The 12961-nt window shown below is 41.8% G+C and overlaps 1 protein-coding gene across 5 annotated transcripts in view; it reads left to right on the top strand.

Annotated features, from left to right (window-relative positions):
* MAP3K19 (mitogen-activated protein kinase kinase kinase 19) overlaps nucleotides 1-12520 on the top strand; it is a 41985-nt gene extending 29465 nt beyond the window's left edge. For 2 of the 5 annotated variants that reach the window (XM_010853648.1, XM_010853647.1), the window contains 4 exons: nucleotides 588-3038; nucleotides 6443-6592; nucleotides 8024-8721; nucleotides 12428-12520. In XM_010853648.1, the coding sequence (XP_010851950.1) occupies nucleotides 588-3038; nucleotides 6443-6592; nucleotides 8024-8721; nucleotides 12428-12494 (3366 nt within the window). In that variant the 3' untranslated portion in view covers nucleotides 12495-12520. The remainder of the gene's footprint in view (nucleotides 1-587; nucleotides 3039-6442; nucleotides 6593-8023; nucleotides 8722-12427) is intronic. The other 3 variants (XM_010853651.1, XM_010853649.1, XM_010853650.1) reach the window with 3 other exon arrangements.
* The last annotated feature ends 441 nt before the right edge of the window (nucleotides 12521-12961 follow it).

Here is a 12961-nt window from a genome sequence, read left to right as displayed (position 1 = left end):
TCAGAGTCGGACACGACTGAGCGACTTCACTTTCTCTTTTCCCTTTCATGCATTGGAGAAGGAAATGGCAACCCACTCCAGTGTTCTTGCCTGGAGAATCCCAGGGACGGAGGAGCCTGGTGGGCTGCCACCTATGGGGTCGCACAGAGTCAGACATGACTGATGTGACTTAGCAGCAGCATCAAGTGGGAATTTTAAGTTTTGAATAAATTCATTGGAAAGTAAACAGGAAAGAGAACAGATACAAAGTAGAAATAAAACAGAATGTAAACATAAATGACAATAGAAATCTTTAAAAATGTAAATGTTTTATAATTTATATGATAGAGGCTTTATTTTTAATAGATAAGCATGAATCTTGTAATGATAATATTAATATTAGTTTTTAAAAGTATTGTCTTACCTTGGTCCTAAGAAAACACCAGGAATGAGATTTTAGTTTCTTCAATTGTGATCTCCAGAATAACTTTGTACTTTAAAGCCCTTCCTAAAGAGAATCTTAAAATCTCTTCACATTACTTGAAACCAGTTAACATGAAATGCATATGTGTTTCTACATTCATTAATTTTTCTTTCTTTCCTTTTAGTTCTCTCTGCCACCACTATCATCTCTGCCCATGAGATCTGGTCTCCTTACTATACCCCTAAGTCACAAGGATCAAAAAGCGAGAGAAAGAAATATGCCACGCCTTGTGTCTTTCATACCTAAGTTCTCAGAGCCTATTAGTCAATCTGATGAATTTAGACCATCAAATAAGCAGAAGGAAGCACCGATCAAGATGTTAGCAGATCAGACTCTCAGATCCTTTGACGGTTCTATTTGGTCCAGAAACATGTGCTCTTTTTGGAAGGCTCACCATCACAGACAACACCTGGAAAAGGAAGCGAGTAGGAAATCCAGGGAAAGAGAAGGATGTGTCAACATTGAAGTCTTTCACTTTGAAAAAGGACAATCTTTAGTGTCCCTGGAGAATTTCAAGGAAGGCAACTTTCCTACAGGTAGGGAAGAGGATACTGACTGCCATGGTAATGAACTGAGAAGAGCAGAAGAGAACGCTCCATCTCTTTCATCGGGAAAGAAAGGGGATTCAGGAGCCAGAAACTATGAACAAGATTCAGAAGTTGGATATACCAAGCCAATCAAGTTCCAAGAAGCCCTGCCATCAGATATAGGTCTAAGCCAGGATGAAGGGACTAAAAGTGATAAAGCTGATTCAAAAAGTGCTTCAGTACTTAAAGGCGAAGCAATTGAACTAGACCATATTTCAGAAGATTACACTCTTCGTAAAAGTTTGTCTGATGCAGTCACTGATGGCCCCATTGAAAAGCTCTCAGAAGATCATAGCAGCATGGAGACAAGCACAAAAATATCAGTAGCAGAAACAACCAAACCAGAAATGAATGGGACGGTGCCTCTTATCCACATCACTTTCCCTGGAGATGAAACTCCCAAAGAACCAGCAATAACCAAACCAAGCCTCCAAAAACGAAAGGGCATCCTTCGTAGCAATAGTAGCTTGAACATACTTGCACACCAAGAAAATGACAAGCATAAGGTGAAAACCCAGAGAAATAAGTTAGATTCAAAGACCAAGACCAGTAACAGGACACCTCAAAATTTCATGATTTCCACTGAAGTTTCTGTGAAGCCTACCACGCATAAAACCAGTATAAAAACTCAAGTTTTTCCTGCTTTGGGGCTTGTGGATCCCAGACCTTGGCAACCACCCAAGTTTCAAAGGAGAATGCCACAGACAGAAAGGAAGCAATCTGCTTACCAGGCTTTGAAACCTAAAAAGCCGTCATTCCCTTGCCTCTATAAAAATCCAGGAATAGAAAAGTCTTCTGTTCCTCTCTCTGCTCAACCAGCAGAGCCAAGACTGAATTACTTAGATCTGAAGTATAGTGACATGTTCAAAGAGATCAATTCAACTGCGAATGGGCCTGGAATCTATGAAATGTTTGGAACTCCTGTTTATTGTCACATGCGAGAGGCTGAACGGCATGAAAACAAGTATCACCGAGAGATATGCTCAGCTCCATCAGGCAGATGTATCACCAATAAATGTCGATCTTCACACAGTGAGAGGAGCAGCAATAGCCGAAACAGACTTTCTCAGAAAAGACCGCATAGTAAACCCCCCAAATCTTCTCTTGGCATTAAACAAAAGCACAGAAGTTTAATTTCTAAAGAAAAGGATTTCCAGACTGTAGGTAGCACCCTACAAGATGCTGAAAATGGTGATGGCATTTCAGAAACAGGGTGGCAGATTAAGTCTTCAGGAAATGACTTTCTATCTTCGAAAGATGAAGTTCAGCCCATGAACTTGGTTCAGGCTCACGAGCAGTTCACTGAACAGAATGATTTCTTTCCTGTCTCAGATTTGTCCATTGTTGAAGAAGTCTCTATGGAAGAGTCGGCTGATGAAGAAGACATTTCTAACAATCAGATACTTGCCACGCGCCTCAGAGATATGCATCAGCTTGAAGAGCTACGCCACCAGACCCCATTTGTCCTTTCAGAAAACAGCTGGGCAGTACCCAGTGAGAAGAGTTCCAACATGCATGTACTGCAAGAAGAGCAGAAGGTAGCATCTCCCGGTGAAACAAATGCCAACCAAATTTTAACTAACAATGTAGACTTTGATAGTTTTTCAGATAAGTCAAAAACTCTTAGGAGTTTCTCTTCCCAAGAGAAACAAGAAAGTGTAACTTCTCAAGCATATCAACACTGGGCGCTGTTTTTGGATCATGATAGTTTAACTAATGAGTCAATTCCATATCAAACACTTGGAAAAACTTTAAATGAGGCAGATTCAATTTCCCAAGAAATTCTAGACTCTGTAAAGAATGAAGAATTGACAGATGAACTCTTAGGTTGTCTAGCTGCAGAACTATTAGCTCTTGATGAGAAAGATGACAACTCTTGCCAAATAATGGCAGATGAAACAGATCCTGAAAGCCGAGATTTTGTCCTCAGCAAGAGAGGAAATACCATGCAAGAATTAGGTAGAGAGACAACAAATGTCAAAATACAGGTTGGTATAACTAGAATCGGGCTTTCCTAGTGGTTCAGACAGTAAAGAATCCACATGCAATTCGGAAGACCTGGGTTTGATCCCTGGGTTGGGAAAATCCCCTGGAGGAGGGCATATCAACCCACTCCAGTATTCTTGCCTGGAAAATTCCATAGACAGAGGAGCCTAGCGGGCTATAGTCCATGGGGTTGCAAAGAGTCAGACACAATTGCGTGACTAAGCACCGCACATCACATAACTAATAATCAGAGATTCACTGGGGCGGGAAGGGACCTCAGAGACACTGTGCTTCAAACCCCTTATTTTCAAATGGGGAATCAGAAACCCTAAGGAGTTAAACAGTTTCATCAAGGTTTCATTGTTTGGTTGCAAGTTTGGAATCCAGGTCCCCTGACCCTCATGCTGTTTTCATTATGCTGCCTCACTTCTAGAATTTAGCTAGCCTGACACTGCTTTGGAATCACTTTGGGCACATTACTGTAGCAAAACTACTTACTAAAATAGGTAGATATTATATTTGGTGATGATATTTTCAATCAACAACTAACAGCTGGGAGATAATTGTGGGTAAAGCATTACTCTAGGTGGTATGTGAGATACACAGCCCCTGAAGTAGCTCACCATCTAGTTCCAAAAAACATATGAAGACACAAAAAGATCTTTTCTCAAAGATTCCCTGCACTTGAGCATTTGTTGCCAAATGGTTTGCTTTAATAGAAAAATATTATTGATGCCTCCTATGTTCCTGGTATTGGGATAAGAACTGGAGACATGATAGGGTACAAGACACAGCCATTGCTCTCAAGAAAACATAAGCAATAATCCTGAATACATTAAAAAAATTTTGTTTGGCATTGGAGTTGGGATGGGGAGAAGAATATTAACAGGTGGTAGGGTTATGGCTGTTTTAGTTTTCACTGAAGTATATCATCCTCCAGTTCTACTAAATTTTTTTTAAGATGAAAGTTTTTGTTTGTTTGCTTGTTCTCCTACCCCAACAGACTTGGAGTTTGTTTATTGGCTGTACCTTGCGGCATGCAGGATCTTAGCTCCCTGATCAGGATTAGAACTCGCACCCCCTGCTTTGGAAAAGTGTGAAGTCTTAACCACTGGACCACCAGGGAAGTCCTATCTTCTCCTAAATTTTTAAGATAGAAGCATTCGGTTTAGCTGAAACAGTCACTAAACACTAACTAGGGTTATATCATGCTCTTTCAGGATCAGAAATAATTATTTTAAATAATTGAACAGAAGAATACACAAGGTGAGAACTTGACATATATGAGTGAGACACATTATACTGTCTCCTTTCTGTCTTCATAACAGCTCCATGAGATCAGTCCTGGAGGTAATAACAAGTCTCCATTCTGCAGATGAGGAAATCGAGGTTTAGAAAGTCTTGCAGGGAGTGAGCGGTGGGGAGGGGCATCCTGATTCCAGCCCAACACTTTTAATCACTATACAGGGGGAATATTCCTTGCCATAATAGGCCAGCTCCACCCTCATGGTGAGCGTGGTCTCTGCTGGGAGGTGGATAGTGATGCAGAAAGGCTGCCAGGCTTGGGTGGGAGACAGGGGTACATGTGTACACGCCTGTGTGTCTGAGATGGGTCTACAAGTCTGCCAGTTCACATTCAAGAAAAGCTAACAAGCTGGAAAATATAATCAGCCCATAATCCTACCCTGCAATTGGAATAAAAAACTGACCTTCTGTGATCTTTCATTTCCAAGCAGTCCTTATATTTCAGTTTGAATAGAAACATGAAAGGCTGGGGAGGAGGAGGAACCCATGAGGCCCTTTGAAGGCACCTGGGGTCATTTCTAAGAAAGGTGATCCTGTGCCATGTCTTATTCTTAAAGGCCTTCTCTGTGCCTCTACATCACCATCATCATTTATTTTTAAGAACTCTTAGAGGAGATCAAGACAAAGTATTTTTGGTTCTGATCAAACAGTTGGAAAACATGGTGTAAGCTCTACAAAGATACTTATTTCCCAAGGGCAGGGCCTCTAAAGGTTTACTGTGGATACATATCTCTTGAGGATCACACTGAAATGTAGAACTGATTCCATATGTCTGAGATCTGAGATTCTGCAAGTTTAACCAGCTCCTATGGGATATTGATAGAGCTGGTTTGCAGATTCTCCTTTGAGTAGCAAGGGTCTAGAGGACCATGGATCTTCAGTCTATTGCAGCTGGTCTTGACCTTCAGACTTGCTTGTTATGCTTGTGCATGCATGCACATGTATGTAAGAAAGAAGGTTTGGGTAATTCCCTGGGAATCCAGTGGTTAAGACTCCCGAAGGCTCTGGTTCAACCCCTGATTGAGGACCTAAGATACCACAAGATATGTGGCACAGCCAAAAAAAAAGGAGAGAGAGAATATCTATATGTATGTATATTTGTGTATAAATGTGTGTATGTGTATGGAAATGTAGGTATAAATTCTTTTATGTGTGTGTGTGTTTGCGTGTATGGGTGTGTTGTGGAAATAGAGCAGGCAAAGGCTATTTATTCAGAGCTCATTATAAAAAAGGAGTCAACCACCATCATTTGCATTTGGTAGAGACTCAAATGGAGAGGGCAATGGCACCCCACTCCAGTACTCTTGCCTGGAAAATCCCATGGACAGAGGAGCCTGGTAGGCTGCAGTCCGTGGGGTCACTAAGAGTCGGACATGACTGAGTGACTTCACTTTGACTTTTCACTTTCATGCATTGGAGAAGGAAATGGCAACCCACTCCAGTATTCTTGCCTAGAGAATCCCAGGGATAGGGGAGCCTGGTGGGCTGCTGTCTATGGAGTCACACAGAGTCGGACACGACTGAAGCAACTTAGCAGCAGCAGCAGCAGCAGAGATTCAAAAAAGCAGGCAGAGGAGTGAGAAAGATTTTTAGTGGAAAAAGGCTTCAGGTGTGCCCTGATTCGGAGAAGGTAATGGCACCTCACTCCAGTACTTTTGCCTGGAAAATCCCATGGACGGAGGAGCCTGGAAGGCTGCAGTCCATGGGGTTGCTGAGGGTCGGGCACGACTGAGTGACTTCCCTTTCAATTTTCACTTTCCTGCATTGGAGAAGGAAATGGCAACCCACTCCAGTGTTCTTGCCTGGAGAATCCCATGGACGGGGGAGCCTGGTGGGCTGCTGTCTTTGGGGTTGCACAGAGTTGGATAGGACTGAAGTGACTTAGCAGCAGCAGCAGTGCCCTGATTGGAGGCTGTTGTTCTGCGGAGGGTGTTGTGGGGGCTGGTTAACTGGAAGGGGCCTCCCGTGTGATTGGTTAAGGGTGCATATTTGGCCTTCTCTGATTGGTCCGAAGTTAGAAAAGGAAGATTCTCCTATCTGCCCTTTCTCTCTGTCCCAAGGACTCAATGTAATGATGACATTTTTTGTCTCATTCTTCCAGAGATACAGTAATGGCTTCAGGAGATATGACAAAGAGGAGAGATTTTTCAACCCACATGAAAAGAAGACATTTTCTGAAAATAGTTTAAAGTATGAAGAATCTATCCTGTGGACCAAGGGTGAGATCCTCGGGAAGGGAGCATATGGCACAGTAAGTGAAACAGAAAGCTTGCTGAAATAAAAAAACCCCATTCCTCCTCGACCCCTTCCTCTTTTCTAATCTTCCTGTTTGCCCTCCCCACTCCATATACACTTTTACTTAGAGATCTTTCAGTTGGAAGTAATAGGAAACCCAACCCAAACCACCTTGAAGAAAAGGATGTCCACTGTTTCATGCAACTGAAGTGTCTGGAGTAGGTCTGACTTGGGGCACAGCTGGTTTCAGAGGTCAAATAACGTCATCAGAGTCTGGCCTCTCTGTCTCTCCTTTTGGCTCTCGTTCTCAGGCTTCATGGGGTGGTTCAGTTCAGTTCAGTCACTCAGTCGTGTCCGACTCTTTGCAACCCCATGAATTGCAGCACGCCAGGCCTCCCTGTCCATCACCAACTGCTGGAGTCCACCCAAACCCATGCCCATTGAGTCAGTGATGCCAACCAACCATCTCATCTTCTGTCGCCCCCTTCTCTTCCTGCCCTCAATCTTTCCCAGGATCAGGGTCTTTTCAAATGAGTCAGCTCTTCGCTTCAGGTGGCCAAAATATTGGAGTTTCAGCTTCAACATCAGTCCTTCCAATGAACACCCAGGATTGATCTCCTTTAGGATGGACTGGTTGGATCTCCTTTCAGTCCAGGGGACTGTCAAGAGTCTTCTCCAACACCACAGTTCAAAAGCATCAATTCTTTGGCGCTCATTGTATTTCTAGCCTCTCCTTCTCTGAGGGTCAAGTCCTGTGGGAAAGAGGTCTTTTTGTTCAACAATTCAAGTTATGTTACCCAAAGTTGGGAGAGCCATTGCCAAGAAGCAAAAACAAAAGATATTTCTTATATTTTGTGAATTGCATAAAATACCATCTAAAGTCCCAGCTGCTGCTGCTAAGTCGTTTCAGTCGTGTCTGAGTCTGTGCGACCCCACAGACAGCAGCCCACTAGGCTCCTCTGTCCCTGGGATTCTCCAGGCAAGAATACTGGAGTGGGTTGCCATTTGGGGTATACGTATATGCATAGCTGATTCACTTTGCTGTACACTTGAAACTAACACAGTATTGTAAATCAACTGCAGTCCAATAAAAATTATTACTCCAAAAATTTTTTTAAAAAGCCCAAGCACTGTACATGGTATTGGGTTAACCAAAAAGTTTGTTTGGGTTTTTCAGTAAGATGGTATGGAAAAACCTGAACAAACTTTTTGGGCAACCCAGTATTTGCACAGATTGCTAGAGATGACTGAACCTAAGCTATTATGATATGCATTCACCATGCTACTTATCCCAATCTTTGCTTCCTTGCAACTTTCAATTTGTTTAAGCATAATAATTCACATTTACACAAGGATGTATCATCTTAGAGAAAAACCAGGGTTTGGGAGGCATTTTGTGAATGAGTCACTTTTTATATTTAATAATAAGGTATTGGTTTGCTTCTAGGTATATTGTGGTCTTACTAGCCAAGGACAGCTAATAGCTGTAAAACAGGTGGCTTTGGATACCTCTGATAAATTAGCTACTGTAAAAGAATATCAGAAACTGCAGGAAGAAGTCGATTTGCTCAAAGCCTTGAAACATGTCAACATTGTGGCCTATTTGGGGACATGCTTGGAGGAAAACATCTTAAGCATTTTCATGGAGTTTGTTCCTGGTGGCTCCATCTCTAGTATTATAAACCGTTTTGGGCCATTGCCTGAGATGGTGTTCTGCAAATATACAGAACAAATTCTGCAAGGTGTTGCTTATCTCCATGAGAACTGTGTGGTGCATAGAGATATCAAAGGAAATAATGTTATGCTTATGCCAACTGGAATCATAAAGCTGATTGACTTTGGCTGTGCCAAGCGTTTGGCCTGGGCTGGCCTAAATGGCACCCACAGTGACATGCTCAAGTCCATGCATGGGACTCCATATTGGATGGCCCCAGAAGTCATCAATGAGTCTGGCTATGGACGGAAGTCAGACATCTGGAGCATTGGCTGTACTGTGTTTGAGATGGCCACTGGGAAGCCTCCACTGGCTTCCATGGACAGGATGGCAGCCATGTTTTACATTGGTGCACACCAAGGGCTGATGCCTCCTTTACCAGATTGCTTCTCAGAAAACGCAGCAGACTTTGTGCGTGCATGCCTCACCAGGTAAGAAACTGAAAGCAAGAAAGGAGGATAAATCCCCAGAGATTTCAAGCAGTTGACATTTCCCCTGAGATGTATGGCCCATTTTTAGCTCTGCTCAGGTTACAAAATCAAGTGGGGAGTGATTTTGCTCTGAAAAGAATCATGAGTAGCCACATTGGGTGATGTGTTCTGTGTTGTACCAGGGTGTGGGGGTAATGCTTCAAGTGGGAAGTGTCTCAATTAAGTGTCTTATCAGGTCCAGACAGTACTTGCTCAAATCAATGGATGTGCAAGAATTGCTATTTATTTGCAAGATCTGTTTATTTACGAAAGAGACATCTTCCCAGGGACTAGCCATGGTGAAATGGCATCATCTGTGCTTAGCTTCCCTCCCCTTTTGGGGAACCAGTGTTCTCATTCCTTCCTAAAACTGGCTCTCAGGAAAGTATGTGAGAAATTCATTCATATCAAGGAAATGACACGAATTGATTAATCAATGATTGACAGATTTAATGTATTATTCCCCCAGAAACACTTGCATTTAAAGTGAGAGGAAACATTTTGAGTCAAAGGAACAAATCTATAATTGAAGTATTTCAAGCATCAAGTGGGTAGTGTTTGGGGAAGCAGAAAAGTCCCAGAAGGTCACCTCTGTCTTCCTCTTCCAGCACCTTTATATTGATCAGCCTGACCTGGTTGATTTCAGGGAATCACAGAGGCTAGGACAGCACCACATACTCCAGGGTTGAGGCGGGGGCAGGGTGCAGTTCTGGGCATCCCCAGATGCAGATGCCCTAGGTAGCAGGCAGAGCTATGGACACAGAGCTGCCCCTTCCTGTCTGCCAAAACACCTCACAAAAGGGACACAAATGTGTTAGGAATATCATATGGACCAGTACTAGTTTGGGAGATTGGTTTTACCTCTTAAAACTACTGTGGTTACTTTCTTCTGAATTGAACAATGATCTATTATTGATCCACAACAACTGCTTGCTACTTTTTTTTTTTTCAAGTTCTCATTAATACACACAAACAGCTTTACAGAGAAAGGGTGGAATTTTTTTTTTTTTTTTTTACTTTCCTTTTGAACCGCTGCTTCATAAACTAAGCAATACACAACTCATAATCAATTAACAGGGTTGTTGTGAAGGTTAAGTGAAACGGTGTGTGTAATTGCTTAGCATAGCATGGAGTACATAATTAGGGCTCCACCATTAATAACCCATGGGAGAATGTTAATACACCTTACCTAATGAGTGTCATGCAAGCATTTAATTATCTCCTGAAATTCTAAGCCAAAGACCCTAAGGACTCTAGAATCTTGCCTGTTGTCTATGAAAATAACTCCTTGGAGGTATGGATATTCATAAATAAAAGGGAAAGGCACTCAAAGATTCATAAGTAGAGATGATCAGGTTAAAAATTAGGAAAAAGGACTGAATATAACAAATGAATTTGGGGAAGCAGTCAGAATAATGACGGAGTACTACTATGGGCAGGTTTCAGAAATTCTGGGGAGTCAGGCCAAGGAGTTTAACTTTGTTGCAATAGGCAGTGGAGATCAGGGAACTGCAAAGAATTTGGGGTAAAGGATGCCATGACAAGAAAAGTCTTTGGGGAGGAACGTCAGGTAGCAGATTCTGTAGAGGGACCTTGAATGGAGGCCATTCTGGAATTCAGATCTTGGACTTTGATGGTAATGGAAGCAGTGGGAGTGTAAAGGAGATTCCAAGACATTTTAGAGGAAGGTGAATCAGGACTTGATGATGGATGATGATAGGATCTCATGGTTTTGAACCTGGATAATGGGAGAAATAATAGAAAGTTGTGAATGAGGAATAGTGGAGGAAGTTGAAGGAAATATTTGAAGCTATAGAATTGTTGCTCAGGAAAGCAGTGAACATTGGAGATGTGTATTTGAAAATCAAAAGGTTGGTAGCTATAACCATGAAAAAATTAGAGGGCTGAGGAAAATGTTTTTGAAAATACTCATGGGAGAAGATAACACAGTATGCATAGAATTAATTCTGGTACTCAACTGGAAGAAAGGGAGGGAGGCGAGTTGCCCCATGTGGGAAGAATAAAGAGGACAGTTTCTCTTAAGACCAAGCAGACATTGTTTCAGAAAGAAGCAGGGTAGTGAATACTTCAAATGCTACAGAAATGGAGGCTGAGCTCACTAAATCTGGTAAGGAGAAGGTTATGCTTAGTTTCACAGGGACTACTTTTTTTTTTTTCCTGTTTTTTTGGCTGCACTGTGCAGCACGTCGGATCTTAGTTCCCTGACCAGGGATCAAACCAGTACCCCCTGCCCTGGATGCACAGAGTCTTAACCACTGGACTGCCAGGAAAGTCCTCCCTGGTCAGGATTAATTTTAAAAGGACAATTTGTAGAGAGATAAGTAGGCCAAATAGTAAAGATTTAGGATACTGAATGTTGAAAACAAGTTATTGGACTTGCCGAACTTAGAGAAATTTGGCAGGAATAGAAGATATAGGATGGCAGCTAGAAATGATGGTCACTTAAGGACATTTTGGAGAGGAAATTTCTGCATATTTTGAAGACTGGAGAAACAGCCTCTGGAAGGGAAGAGATTTTTTATTTTAGAATCATTCATGATCACTTTCTTTTAAAAGTATTTTATTTTCATTTTGGCTTGGGCTGTTCTTTGTGGTCATTTGCTTCCAAAACGATCAAGATAGCAAATTTAATCAAAAGAATGCCCAAGGAATAATTTACTGCAGAAAACTATTGACTAGTTCATTAGTTCACTGACCAGTTCATTGTCAAAAGCGTTTTATTAAATTTATTTTTAATTGAAGGATAATTGCTTTACAGTATTGCATTGTTTTCTACCAAACATCAACATGAATCAGCCATAGGTTTAACTATGTCCCCTCCCACTTGAACATACCTCCCCATTTTGATTTCTTGAGGCAAGGGAAAAAACCCAAGCCACATGTGTACTTCATGTGTCCAACTTCATAAGTCGCTTCAGTTGTGTCTGACTCTTTGCGACCTTATGAACTGTAGTCCACCAGGCTCCTCTGTCCATGGGATTCTCCAGGCAGGAATATTGGAGTGGGTTGTCATTTCCTTCTAAAGTGGATCTTTCCAGCCCAGCGTTCAAACCTGCATCTCTTATGTCTCCTGCATTGCCAGGCAGGTTCTTTACCACTCGTGCCACCTGGTAATTAAGAAACTGTCTCCCTTTATGCTCATCCAAGAGTACCCCAAATGGGGTTATTTAATCACCAAAGCATATTTAAATCCAGGGCTTTTCAATCCTGGATTTCTCTAAATTTAAAAATAAATTTCATGCTAACTAAACGTGCATTAAACTGTACATCTAAAAGTGTATTTTACTCTGTGTAAATTATCCCCCAACAAATTGAACAAAAGCGCTATGGAAATGTAGGGACTCGTTTTGAATCAGGTAATAATTTTTGTATTATTACTATGTTACACTTTAAAAGCTGTATATACATTAAAAAAAAAATTATCCCAATGAGTTAGGTGTTGTTATCCCCATGTTACTGATGAGAGAAGAGTTGGAGTCCCTGATTTAAGATCACACAGCTAAAATCTGGAGTCTGGACTCAACCCAAGTCTGTCTGACGGGCACAGGTTGTACTTCCACTGTTACAGTAGGTATTTTGAGTCAAGTAGATGTAGTTGGCAGGCACGTTGCTGGGTGCTTATTCTAATGTGTTTTTGCCTTCTTAGGGACCAGCATGAGCGACCCTCTGCTGTTCAGCTTCTGAAGCACTCCTTCTTGACGAGAAGTCACTGAGCAGACATCAGGACTTTTCAGCTCCACTACAGATACTTTGTTACTGTTTCATTGTGGAAATGATGGTTTAGGGACCCTTATTTTCCTACTGGAAAGTCAATCTAACCCAATTTAACCAGATCCTGCAATGTCACTAACTGAAAAGTTGTAGTTACGTTAGCCTTCTCTAGCTTCAGGCACAATTGCCCATGTATATGAGCAAATTGGGAAATAGATGGTGAAACAGTGTCAGACTTTATTTTTTGGGGCTCCAAAATCACTGCAGATGGTGATTGCAGCCATGAAATTAAAAGACGCTTACTCCTTGGAAGGAAAGTTATGACCAACCTAGATAGCATATTAAAAAGCAGAGACATTACTTTGCCAACAAAGGTCTGTCTAGTCAAGGCTATGGTTTTTCCAGTGGTCATGTATGGATGTGAGAGTTGGACTGTGAAGAAAGCTGAGCGCCAAAGAATTGATGTTTT

The sequence above is a fragment of the Bison bison genome, unplaced genomic scaffold (assembly GCF_000754665.1).
Source record: "Bison bison bison isolate TAMUID 2011002044 unplaced genomic scaffold, Bison_UMD1.0 scf7180017864330, whole genome shotgun sequence".
NCBI lineage: Eukaryota > Metazoa > Chordata > Mammalia > Artiodactyla > Bovidae > Bison > Bison bison.
This window is presented reverse-complemented; position numbering and strand designations above follow the sequence as displayed.